At 44.2% G+C, this 12,816-nt stretch overlaps 1 protein-coding gene across 1 annotated transcript in view; it reads left to right on the top strand.

The window, feature by feature from the left end:
• Positions 1–12,816, top strand: part of KSR1 (kinase suppressor of ras 1) — a 214,573-nt gene that overhangs the window by 140,162 nt on the left and 61,595 nt on the right. The window contains exon 3 of the mRNA XM_067472008.1: positions 3,682–3,829. Within this exon, the coding sequence (XP_067328109.1) occupies positions 3,682–3,829 (148 nt within the window). The remainder of the gene's footprint in view (positions 1–3,681; positions 3,830–12,816) is intronic.

Raw genomic sequence — 12,816 nt, forward strand, 5'->3', positions numbered from 1 at the left:
ACAATCACAGAGCATTCTGAACACCACCAACGATAGAATTGGGCCAAACCTCCCACACAGAACCCCCATGTGGGCCACAGCAATGCGTGGCAGGGGACAGCTAGTATTGTAATATTATTAGTAATATTACATGTAATATAAAAGATATAATTATTATAATATCGTATTATTATTAGTATTATATTGTATTACATTATCCAACATTCTGTTGGATAAGCAAGACTCTACTGTAGTTTATTATTATGTTGTATTATGTTATTTTAACTAAGGCACATTTATTTATTTATTTTGGTTGCTTCTACCCCGCCCTTCTCACCCGGGGGGGGGGGGGGGGGGGGACTCAGGGCGGCTTACAAAAGCAAGGCACAATTCGATGCCCGCTTTACATAACAGCAAAGGACAATAACATCAGTTAACAAAACAGCAGTTTTAGCAATAACAACAATTAACAGAAAACAATAATGATTATCGGCAAAAACAACCCTAAAACCAGTAAAAGCAATAAAAGCAATAAAACCAATACAAACCTCATTGATGGTCAGCGTTTCACAGTCTCATAGTTTAAATTCCAATTTCCACAAATTGTCGGTCCTATCCATCTGGTTTCCATATCTAATTGTCAGGATGCCCAAAGGCCTGGTCCCACAACCACGTCTTTACCTTCCTCCTGAAGGCAAGGAGGGATGTTGAGGCCCTGATTTCCCCCGGGAGTGAGTTCCACAGGTGGGGGGCCACCACTGAGAAGGCCCTGCTCCTCGTCCCCACCAGCCTCACTTGTGAGTCGAGAGCAGGGCCTCCCCAGATGATCTCAGATTCCGGGGTGGGACGTAGAGGGAGATACGTTCGGACAGATACGCTGGACCGGAACCGTACACATGGACAAACACAACACTGCCCCAGATGGTTTTTAAGATATTCAGAAGCACATTAGACTAGTTAATTCTGGAACCTAGAAGGATGTAGTTAGTCACTAAGAACATATTTTTTATTAGAGTGACTAACGAAACCGAGCAATATTTAAATGCAGCAGAGGCCATTTCCTCTTCCGCTTTGATTCAAAGCAGCTGAAGACAATGGAAGCTGAAATATTTAAATATTTTTACTCTGTGATCCACTTTAACAAGTACATGCACATGCGTATAAATCAGTGTTTCTCAACCTGGGCGTCGGGACCCCTGGAGGGGTCACGAGAGGGTTTCAGAGGGGTCACCAAAGACCATTAGAAAACATATATTTCTGATGGTCTTAAAAATCCCTTTGTCATAGTTGTTTGGGTTCACAGTACTCTCTAGATGTAGGTGAACTACATCTCCCCTGAATCACTGTCAGTTCATCCAAAATCCCTCCAATATTTTCTGTTGGTTATGGGGGTTCTGTGTGGGACGTTTGGCCCATTTCTATCGGTGGAGCGCTCTTTGATTGTAGGTGAACTATAAATCCCAGCAACTAGTACAACTCCCAAATGTCAAGATCTATTTTCCCCAAATTCCACCAGTGTTTACATTTGGGCATATTGAGTATCTGTGACAAGTTTGATCCAGATCTATCATTGTTTGAGTCCACAGTGCTCTCTGGATGTAGATGAACTACAACTCCAAAACTCAAGGTCAGTGCCTACCAAACACTTCCACTATTTTCTCTTGGTCATGGGAGTTCTGTGCGCCAAGTTTTGTTCAATTCCATCGTGGGTGGAGTTCAGAATGCTCTTTGATTGTAGGTGAACTATAAATCCCAGGAACTACAACTCCCAAATGACAAAATCAATTCTCCCTCCAACCCCACCAGTATTGAAATTTGGCATATTGGATAAGGTAAGGTAAAAATTTTCCCCTGACATTAAGTCCAGTCATGTCCAAGACTGGGGGTTGGTGCTCAATTTCTAGACCGAAGAGCTGGTGTTGTCCATAGACACCTCCAAGGCCGACATGACTGCATGGGTATTTGTGCCAAATTTGGTCTAGTGAATGTAAATTCATCTTGCATTTCAGATATCTTCCTTATGATTCATAACAATAACACAATTACCGTTAGGAAGTAGCAACGATAATTATCTTATGGTTGGGGGTCACCACAACATGAGGCGCTGTATTAAGGGGTCGCGGCATTAGGAAGGTTGAGAAACACTGGTATAAATGGATATGCGATATTTTAGAGCATTTAGATTGTGTATCCTGTGTCTCTCTCTATATGATTGTTAAGTGGGCATGCTTTTGGCACAGAGGCTGTTCCAGCAAAGGTCACGGCACAATGTTGTCCATTGCTTCCAGGAAGAACGAAAAGCACAGCCCTCAACCAGTTTTTCCCGCATCTGTTTCGTCACTCTTTGAAAGTCAGAGCGACTGAACTATCAACGGAATAACCCCGCACCCTTTGTTTGGTTTTTTAAAAACATGCCTCCCCCAAATCTTGAAGCAATTGTGGTATATGCTGCTGAATGAGCCACATCACCAAGTTGGGGAGGAGTGGTGGAGTCTGTTTGAGCCAGCAGCGTTCTTGAGCATGACACAACCACTTTATTTTTATTTATTTGTCGTGTCAGAGCAGCCAGTCCATTATGTTACATTTCGAACAGAACAAAGCAAACAAACAGACAAAATACACAACTTGTGAGTTTGATAGCTGGTTAAATGTCCTTTGACCAGTATCTGGCCACTTGGAGTGCTTCCGGTGTTGCTGCAAGAAGGTCCTCCGTCGTGCATGTGGCAGGGCTCAGGTTGCATTGCAGCAGGTGGTCAGTGGTTTGCTCTTCTCCACACTCGCATGTCGAGGATTCTACTTTGTAGCCCCATTTCTGAAGGTTGGCTTTGCATCTCGTGGTGCCAGAGATGCAGTCTGTTCAATGCCTTCCAAGTCGCCCAGTCCTCTGTGTGCCCAGGAGGGAGTCTCTCATGTGGTATCAGCCATTGGTTGAGGTGCTGGGTTTGAGCCTGCCACTTTTGGACTCTCGCTTGCTGAGGTGTTCCAGCGAGTGTCTCTGTAGATCTTAGAAAGCTATGTCTAGATTTAAGTCGTTGACGTGCTGGCTGATACCCAAACAGAGGATGAGTTGGAGATGTCTCTGCCTTGGTCCTTTCACTATTGGCTGCTACTTCCCGGCGGATGTCAGGTGGTGCAATACTGGCTAAGCAGTGTAATTTCTCCAGTGGTGTAGGGCGCAGACACCCCGTGATAATGCGGCATGGCTCATTAAGATCCACATCCACTGTTTTAGTGTGGTGAGATGTGTTCCACACTGGGCATGCATACTCAGCAGCAGAGTAGCATAGCACAAGGGCAGATGTCTTCACTGTATCTGGTTGTGATCCCCAGGTTGTGCCAGTCAGCTTTCGTATGATGTTGTTTCTAGCACCCACTTTTTGCTTGATGTTCAGGCAATGCTTCTTGTAGGTCAGAGCACGATCCAAAGTGACTCCCAGGTATTTGGATGTGCTGCAATGCTCCAGTGGGATTCCTTCCCAGGTAATCCTCAGAGCTCGGGATGCTTCTCTGTTCTTGAGACACAACCCCTGAAAGTGATTCAGCCAGTCCCCAAATGCTGGGAAACAGGGAGAAGGCAACGGAGAGGTTGAACTTGATCTTATTGAAAACCTTCCTCAACTAATAAGCTGTAGTAGTTGTTGTTTGAGGTCCCTATTATCCTCTTTCCCACCCCCCAAAAATGCTTTTGTTTTTGTTTTGCAGAGGATACCAGAGGATTTGACCCTCGATGCCTTACTGGAAATGAATGAGTCAAAAGTGAAAGACACCATGAAGAGGTGTGGAGCCAGCCCAGAGGAGTGCTCTCGGCTCAATGGGGCCCTCGCTTGCTTGCGGAAAGTGACCCGAACAGGTAAAAGCCTTCCTGATTGATGGGGGAGGAGAAAAACAAAAAGGGTGGGAGCGGAGAAAACCCAAAGATATGAGAAAGAGGGAGGGAAATTAAGCAAAATTGCCAGGTCGGAAATCTGGAAAAGAGCATTTAGCCATCTGCCTATCATGCTGAGTGGTGGTGGGAGAAGGAGAGGAGAGAGAAATACAGAGAGAAAAGAGGGGGTGGCAGAAATAAATAAATACAAGAAATGGAGAAGAAAGGGAGAGAGAAAAGGCATTGCAGGAAAAACAGGTGAAATGAAGGAGGGCTACAATGAAGAGAAAAGGAGACAATAGAGGAAAAATAGAGAGGTGGATTGGAAAGGGACAAAGAAGAGAAGTAGAGAAAATATACACTAGAGTCTTGCTTATCCGACCTTTGTTTATCCGACATTTCGTCTTATCCGCCAGCATTTTCCCTTCAGTTAAAGGAGTACTCCTCAATTCTCTCTCCATTCCCAATAAGTGAAAAGGGCAAGACAAGGAGGAGGAGGATAGAATCATAGAGTTGGAAGAGACCTCATGGGCCATCCAGTCCAACCCCTTGCCAAGATGACTTTCTTTTTGTGAGGCAAAGAAGGCATTAAGTAGTTCTGCCTTTTCCCTACCCCCTGTTAGCATTGCCCCATCTTCTCCTCAAAGAGGCCCTATCACTTCCTTGTTCTTCCTTTTTCTACTGACACAAGAAAAGAAGCCCTTTTTATTGTTTTTAATGTCCCTGGTAAGCCTGAGCTCGTTTTGTGCTTTAGCCTTGAGGACCTTTTCCCTTCAGGAGTTGGCTATTTGTTTGAATTCTTCTTTGGTGTTTTCTCCCTTTTTCCACTTCTTGTGCATGTCTCTTTTGAGTCTTAGAACAGTTAGAAGTTCTTTGGACATCCATTCTGGCTTCTTTGCACTTGTCCTATTTTTTTTTTCTCTTTTTGGCACTGTTTGCAATTGCGCCTTGAGTATTTCACTCTTGAAAAACTCCCATCCATCTGTAACTCCCTTGTCTTTTAGTATCTGTGTCCATGGAATGCTGCTCAGGAGGGAGGAAAGGGGGAAAAGAGGCAGGCCCGGAAGCGGAAGTGTTCTCTCTCCTTCCCTCTGTGATTTTCATGCTTCTCTTTCATATCCGGGCACATCCTGCTGGGCTGACTCAAGGGGTTTCACCCTTTGAGTCCCTGTTGTTAATAATAATAATAATAATAATAATAATAATAGTAATAATAATAACAACAACAACACCAAACTTAATTTATACCCTGCTACCATCTCGCCAAGAGGACTCGAGGCGGCTAACATGAGACCAAGCCCAAAGATACAATACAGCAAAATAAATAGTGATGAGATGCTGAAGACTTGTGTTTTATGGTTTTTATTGTTTTATTGCTTTTATATGGTTTATATTATATGCAATGTTTGGGGGCACTGACTGCTGACTGTAAACCGCCTCGTGTCACCTCTGGGTTGAGAGGGGCGGTATATAAATATGGCAAATAAATAAATAAAGTACAAAACAATGAAAAATTACATCACAATAAAATACATAAAGTAACAAGATAAAATAAGCAGTGCAAAATAACATAGTGAATAGTTGGTCACAATGGGCAGACCAAATGACAAGATAAAATGATAAAACCCTGGAAAAGATGGGGGGGGGGGAGTGTATTTTTAGGGGAGGAACCCGAAAAGGCTTAGGCCTACATTAAGGACTGGGGGGAAAGTGCATCAAGAGGAGAACACTGTAGTTGGAGCAGACAGAAATGGGATATATGGTCACTCTCCAAAGGCACATCAGAAAAGCCAAGTTTTCAGATCTTAGAATCATAGAGTTGGAAGAGACCTCATGGGCCATTCAGTCCAACCCCATTCTGCCAAGAAGCAGGAAAATTGCATTCAAAGCACCTCTGACAGATGGCCATCCAGCCTCTGTTTAAAAGCTGCCAAAGAAAGAGCCTCCACCACACTCCGGGGCAGAGAGTTCCACTGCTGAACGGCTCTCACAGTCAGGAAGGTCTTCCTAATGTTCAGATGGAATCTCCTTTCTTGTAGTTTGAAGCCATTGTTCCGCGTCCTAGTCTCCAAGGAAGCAGAAAACAAGCTTGCTCCCTCCTCCCTGTGACTTCCTCTCACATATTTATATATGGCTATCATGTCTCCCCTCAGCCTTTTCTTCAGGCTAAACATGCCCAGCTCCTTTAGCTGCTCCTCATAGGGCTTGTTCTCTAGATCCTTTATCATTTTAGTCGCTCTCCTCTGGACATATGTCACACAACCTGTTCAGAACTGCCGAAGCTGTGCTAATGGAAACCTCAATGTCTTCATGAAATCCGCTAGAAATAATATCATACGAAAGCTGACTGGCACAACCTGGGGGTCACAACCAGACACAGTGAAGACATCTGCCCTTACGCTATGCTACTCTGCTGCTGAGTATGCATGCCCAGTCTGGAACACATCTCACCACACTAAAACAGTAGATGTGGCTCTTAATGAAAAATGCCGCATTATCACGGGGTGTCTGAACCCAACACCACTGGAGAAATTACACTGTTTAGCCGGTATTGCACCACCTGACATCCTCCAGGAAGTAGCAGCCAATAGTGAAAGGACCAAGGCAGAGACATCTCCAGCTCATCCCTTGTTTGGGTATCAGCCAGCACGTCAACTACTTAAATCTAGAAATAGTTTTCTAAGATCTACAGAGACACTCGCTGGAACACCTCAGCAAGCAAGAGTCCAAAAGTGGCAGGCTCAAACCCAGAACCTCAATCAATGGCTGATACCAAATGAGAGACTCCCCGCTGGGCACACAGAAGACTGGGCGACTTAGAAGGTCCAGCTCTTTAAGCCGCTCCTCATAGGGCTTGTTCTCCAGACCCTTGATCATTTTAGTCGCCATTCTCTGGACACATTCCAACTTGTCAATATCTCTCTTTAATTGTGGTGCCCAGAATTGGACACAATATTCCAGGCGTGGTCTAACCAAGGCAGAATAGAGCATGGGTAGCATTACTTCCCTAGATCTAGACACTATGCTCCTATTGATGCAGGCCAAAATCCCATTGGCTTTTTTTGCTGCCACATGACATTGTTGAAGGCTGCTAGGGTGGGAGCTTGCCTAATCTCACCAGGTAGCGAGTTCCAAATTCGGGGGGCTACAGCGGAGAAGGCTCTCTCCCTCATTCCCACAAGTCATGCCTGAGATGGAGGAAGGTGTCTAGCGCCACGTTAGATGGGTAATAGGAGGAGACTCCATATTATCCGACATTTTCATTTATCCGACATTCTGCCTGCCCATTTATGTCGGATAAGCTAGACTTTAGGTTCTTGTGGGTTTTTTCGGGCTATAGGGCCATGTTCTAGAGGCATTTCGCCTGACGTTTCGCCTGCATCTATGGCAAGCATCCTCAGAGGTAGTGAGTTAGACTTTACTGTAATGGCAGAAAACATCAACCGGGAAATGTAGTAGGAGAGCGAATGAGAGAAAAGATGTGCCACCCATCTATCAATGTGGAGGGGTCCTTTATAGACCCTCTTTACTGATAGTTCAATGCCCAGCAAAGAAAAATAATCCCTATTCTTTCTTTCTGTACCCGGAAATGGGGACAGGAGCAGAATTCAAAACGATCTTGACAGATTAGAGAGATGGGCCAAAACTAACAAAATGAAGTTCAACAGTGACAAATGCAAGATACTCCACTTTGGCAGAAAAAATGAAATGCAAAGAGACAGAATGGGGGACAATGCCTGGCTCGAGAGCAGTACGTGTGAAAAAGATCTTGGAGTCCTCGTGGACAACAAGTTAAACATGAGCCAACAATGTGATGTGGCGGCAAAAAAAGCCAATGGGATTTTGGCCTGCATCAATAGGAGCATAGTGTCTAGATCTAAGGAAGTAATGCTACCCCTCTATTCTGCTTTGGTTAGTCCACATCTGGAATATTGTGTCCAATTCTGGGCACCACAATTCAAGAGAGATATTGACAAGCTGGAATGTGTCCAGAGGAGGGCGACTAAAATGATCAAGGGTCTGGAGAACAAGCCCTATGAGGAACAGCTTAGGGAGCTGGGCATGTTTAGCCTGAAGAAGAGAAGGCTGAGAGGAGACATGATAGCCATGTATAAATATGTGAAAGGAAGCCACAGGGAGGAGGGAGCAAGCTTGTTTTCTGCTTCCTTGGAGACTAGGACGCGGAACAATGGCTTCAAACTACAAGAGAGGAGATTCCATCTGAACATTAGGAAGAACTTCCTGACTGTGAGAGCCGTTCAGCAGTGGAACTCTCTGCCCCGGAGTGTGGTGGAGGCTCCTTCTTTGGAAGCTTTTAAGCAGAGGCTGGATGGCCATTTGTCAGGGGTGATTTGAATGCAATATTCCTGCTTCTTGGCAGGGGGTTGGACTGGATGGCCCATGAGGTCTCTTCCAACTCTTTGATTCTATGATTCTATGACATTCGTGTCCTTTGCGTGTGCAAATAGGAGAAGCATTTCGGCCTAATCTGTATTGATGCTGCATTCAAGAGGCAAGGTTTGAAGCCCCCTTCCCACTCCTCATCAAACTTATTCTTCGTATTTATTTAGCCATTTCCCTATAATATAGTCATTCAGGTGAAATTCTGCATTATATTAGCAGTATGACTCATTGTAATATGAATGGACCAACGACTGAGGAAGATGGAGGGACCTCTTAGCCAGAGACTGGAGAGGAACATCATGACCTGCACCAATATGTGTTTTGTGTTCTTTTTTGTAATGAATGCACTGTGAAATAATGAGCCATTTCAAGCAATTTTGGACCCTTTCACATTTTATGCCATTTTGATATTAGTCATGAGGTTTCTCCACATGCATCAAAGTAATAAGAGGCACAAAGCAATGACACACGAATGAGTTGCCTTGACAGCATCACAACAAAGCAAAACAAGATGTTGCTTTAAAAACATTATAACAAGGAATTGTTACTGTTATTTGTTATTTATTTGCAGTATGTATATTCCACCTTTTTCGCCCCAAACATATGAGAGTTATCCGGAAAGTAAGGTTTTTAAAAATCCAAAGAATTTTAATAAAATTATAATTTTATTAATAAAAATAATAAAATAATATTATTTGAATAAAACTTATATGGATTGTGGCATATGTGTTACATTAGTTTTCCACATAATGGCCATCTGACGGGGGTGCTTTGAATGCAATATTCCTGCTTCTTGGCAGGGGGTTGGACTGGATGGCCCATGAGGTCTCTTCCAACTCTTTGATTCTATGATTCTATGATAATCACCATTCAGTTCAATACATTTTGTCATCCTTGAGACACATTTTTGATCCCTGTGTTATAGAAGTTTCCCTCCAACTTTTTCAGCCAGTTCGTCACTTCAGTTTTCACCTAGGCATGGTCGGAAAAGCGTTTTCCAACCAGGTGTTCCTTCAGTTGAGTGAACAGATGATAGTCACTGGGTGCAGGATTGGGGCTGTGAGAAGGGTAGCTTAAAAGATCCCAACCAAAGGAAGTCAACCACTCTTGTGTTGCATGAGCGGTGTGTGGACACGCATTGTCATGAAGGAGACAGACTCCTGCCATCAGCATCCCACGTTTGTTTTAGACGGCTCTGTGAAGTTTCTTCATGGTCTCACAATATATTCCATACGCATTTTGTCTTGACTTCGCATCCTCTCCATAAACTGAAACGATTTCGCGATGGATTGCAGCACTGTTCATGCCCTGAGCATTTAGGTAGCATATTACAGCGCAAACTTTGCATTTGGAAAGAAACTGAAGAGGACACTCATCTCTTCACCAAAACACCAGTGGATGAGCTACTGACGACTGGCACTGCTCGTTTGCAATGCTCGTTCCCACGCGAAAATTCCCTGTGAGAGCTATGTACCTTGTAACTTATTTTCCCGATATCACTCATACAGCATGAACTTCACACTTGGAGGAAAACGGAATGAGGATGCTCATCTCTAACCTTCACCACAACACCAGTCAATGAGCCACTGACGACTGGCACTGCTCGTTTGCTTCCACTGGCTTCACACTACACGGTAGTGATACCAACTTCCCCTGTGAAAATTCCCTGTGAGAGCTAAGTACCTTGTAACTTATTTTCCGGATATTCCTCGTACAACATGATCTTCACATTTTGAGGAAAACGGAATGAGGATGCTCATCTCTAACCTTCACCACAACACCAGTCGATGAGCCACTGACGACTGGCACTGATCGTTTGCTTCCACTGGCTTCCCGCTACACGATAGTGATACCAACTTCCCCTGTGAAAATTCCCTGTGAGATCTACGTACCTTGTAACTTATTTTCCGGATATTCCTCATACAGCATGAATTTCACACTTGGAGGAAAACGGAATGAGGATGCTCATCTCTAACCTTCACCACAACATCAGTTGATGAGCACTGACGACTGGCATTGCTCGTTTGCTTCTACTGGCTTCCCGCTACACGGTAGTGATACCAACTTCCCCTGTGAAAATTCCCTGTGAGAGCTACGTACCTTGTAACTTATTTTCCGGATATTCCTCGTACAGCATGAACTTCACACTTGGAGGAAAACAGAATGAGGATGCTCATCTCTAACCTTCACCACAACACCAGTCGATGAGCCACTGATGACTGGCACTGTTCGTTTGCTTCCACTGGCTTCCCGCTACACGGTAGTGATACCAACTTCCCCTGTGAAAATTCCCTGTGAGAGCTACGTACCTTGTAACTTATTTTCCGGATATTCCTCGTACAGCATGAACTTCACACTTGGAGGAAAACGGAATGAGGATGCTCATCTCTTACCTTCACGACAACACCAGTGGATGAGCTACTGACGACTGGCACTGCTCATTTGCTTCTGCTGGCTTCCCGGTATAAGGCAGTGATATCAACTTCCCCCGCGAAAATTCCTTGTGAGAGCTACGTACCTTGTAGCTTATTTTCCGGATATTACTCATACAGCATGAACTTCAAACTTGGAGGAAAACGGAATGAGGATGCTCATCTCTAACCTTCACCACAACACCAGTGGATGAACTACTGACGACTGGCACTGCTCGTTTGCTTCTGCTGGCTTCCCGGTATAAGGCAGTGATACCAACTTCCCCTGCTAAAATTCCCTGTAATTTATTTTCCGGATATCACTCATACAGCATGAACTTCACACTTGGAGGAAAACGGAATGGGGATGCTCATCTCTAACCTTCACCACAACACCAGTCGATGAGCCACTGACGACTGGCACTGCTCATTTGCTTCCACTGGCTTCCCGCTACACGGTAGTGATATCAACTTCCCCTGCGAAAATTCCCTGTGAGAGCTACGTACCTTGTCCCATATCCAATTCTCGTATCAATATCTTAAAGAAGTCCCAGTTTAGATTATCAAATGCCTTTTCAGCATCAATTGATAGGATGGCAATTTTTTTCTGGTGATTAGTCTCATAATATTCCAGAAGATCCAGTACTGTACGAATGTTTTCTTTCATATGTCTATTCGGGAGAAACCCTGTTTGTTCCTCTCCTATCCAGTCACTTAAAAACTCTTTTAGTCTTGTGGCCATAATGATTGCTAATATTTTATAGTCCGTATTTAACAGAGAAATCGGTCTATAATTTTTAATGTCCGTATCCAGTGTTCCTTTTTTGTGTGTCGCTGTAATTTCTGCTTCCTTCCAAGAGTCTGGTATTTTTTGATATGTCATTGCGTCATTTAAAATTGTTTTTAATATTGGTTTTAGAACTTGTTTAAAAGATTCCCGCTACACGCTAGTGATACCAACTTCCCCTGCGAAAATTCCCTGTGAGAGCTACGTACCTTGTAACTTATTTCCCGGATATCACTCATACAGCATGAACTTCACACTTGGAGGAAAACGGAATGAGGATGCTCGTCTCTAACCTTCACCACAATGCCAGTCGATGAGCCACTGACGACTAGCAGTGCTCATTCATTTCCACTGACTTCCTGCTACACGGCAGTGATACCAACTTCCCCCGAGAAAATTCCCCACAAGGGATACTTTTTTGTTTTTGTTTTTTCCATGTCACTTCTGATGTGAGAGAATTGGCCATCTGCAAGGACGTTGGCCAGATGTGTTACCATCCTTTGGGAGGCTTCTCTCATGTCCCCGCATGAGAAGCTGGAACTGAGAGACGAGAGTTCACTCCGCTCCCCGGATTTGAACTGCTGACCTGTCAGTCAGCAGTCCTGCCAGCACAATGGTTTAATCCAGGGGTCCTCAAACTGTTTAAACAGAGGGCCAGGGTCAAAATCCCTCAAACTGTTGGAGGGCCAGATTATAATTTGAAAAAAAATCAACCTGAATGAATTCCTATGCACACTGTGTGGGAATCTCACATCAGAACAACATACTTTATGTGTGGCCAAGACCCAAAAATAACATAAAACAGCTCTGTACTTAAGCAAAACAATACGTCTGAGAACCACATATGTAGGGTTGATTGGGGTAAATTGTAGAGGTTTTATTTATTTATTTATCGTGTCATCACCAACCATACCATTGTATTACATTTCTAACAGAACAAAACAAACACAGAGATTAAAAAAAACATATTTTGCAAACTTGATAGTTGGTTAAATGTCCTTTGACCAGTATCTGGCCACTTGGAGTGCCTCTGGTGTTGCCGCAAGAAGCTCCTCCATTGTGCATGTGGCAGGGCTCAGGGTGCATTGCAGCAGGTGGTCAGTGGTTTGCTCTTCTCCGCACTCGCATGTCGAGGATTCCACTTTGTAGCCCCATTTCTTGAGGTTGGCTCTGCATCTCGTGGTGCCAGAGCGCAGTCTGTTCAGCGCCTTCCAAGTCGCCCAGTCTTCTGTGTGCCCAGGGGGGAGTCTCTCATCTGGTATCACCCACGGATTGAGGTGCTGGGTTTGGGCCTGCCACTTTTGGACTCTCGCTTGCTGAGGTGTTCCAGCGAGTGTCTCTGTAGATCTTATAAAACTATTTCTGGATTT

The sequence above is a fragment of the Anolis sagrei genome, chromosome 11 (genome assembly GCF_037176765.1).
Source record: "Anolis sagrei isolate rAnoSag1 chromosome 11, rAnoSag1.mat, whole genome shotgun sequence".
Classification (NCBI taxonomy): domain Eukaryota; kingdom Metazoa; phylum Chordata; class Lepidosauria; order Squamata; family Dactyloidae; genus Anolis; species Anolis sagrei.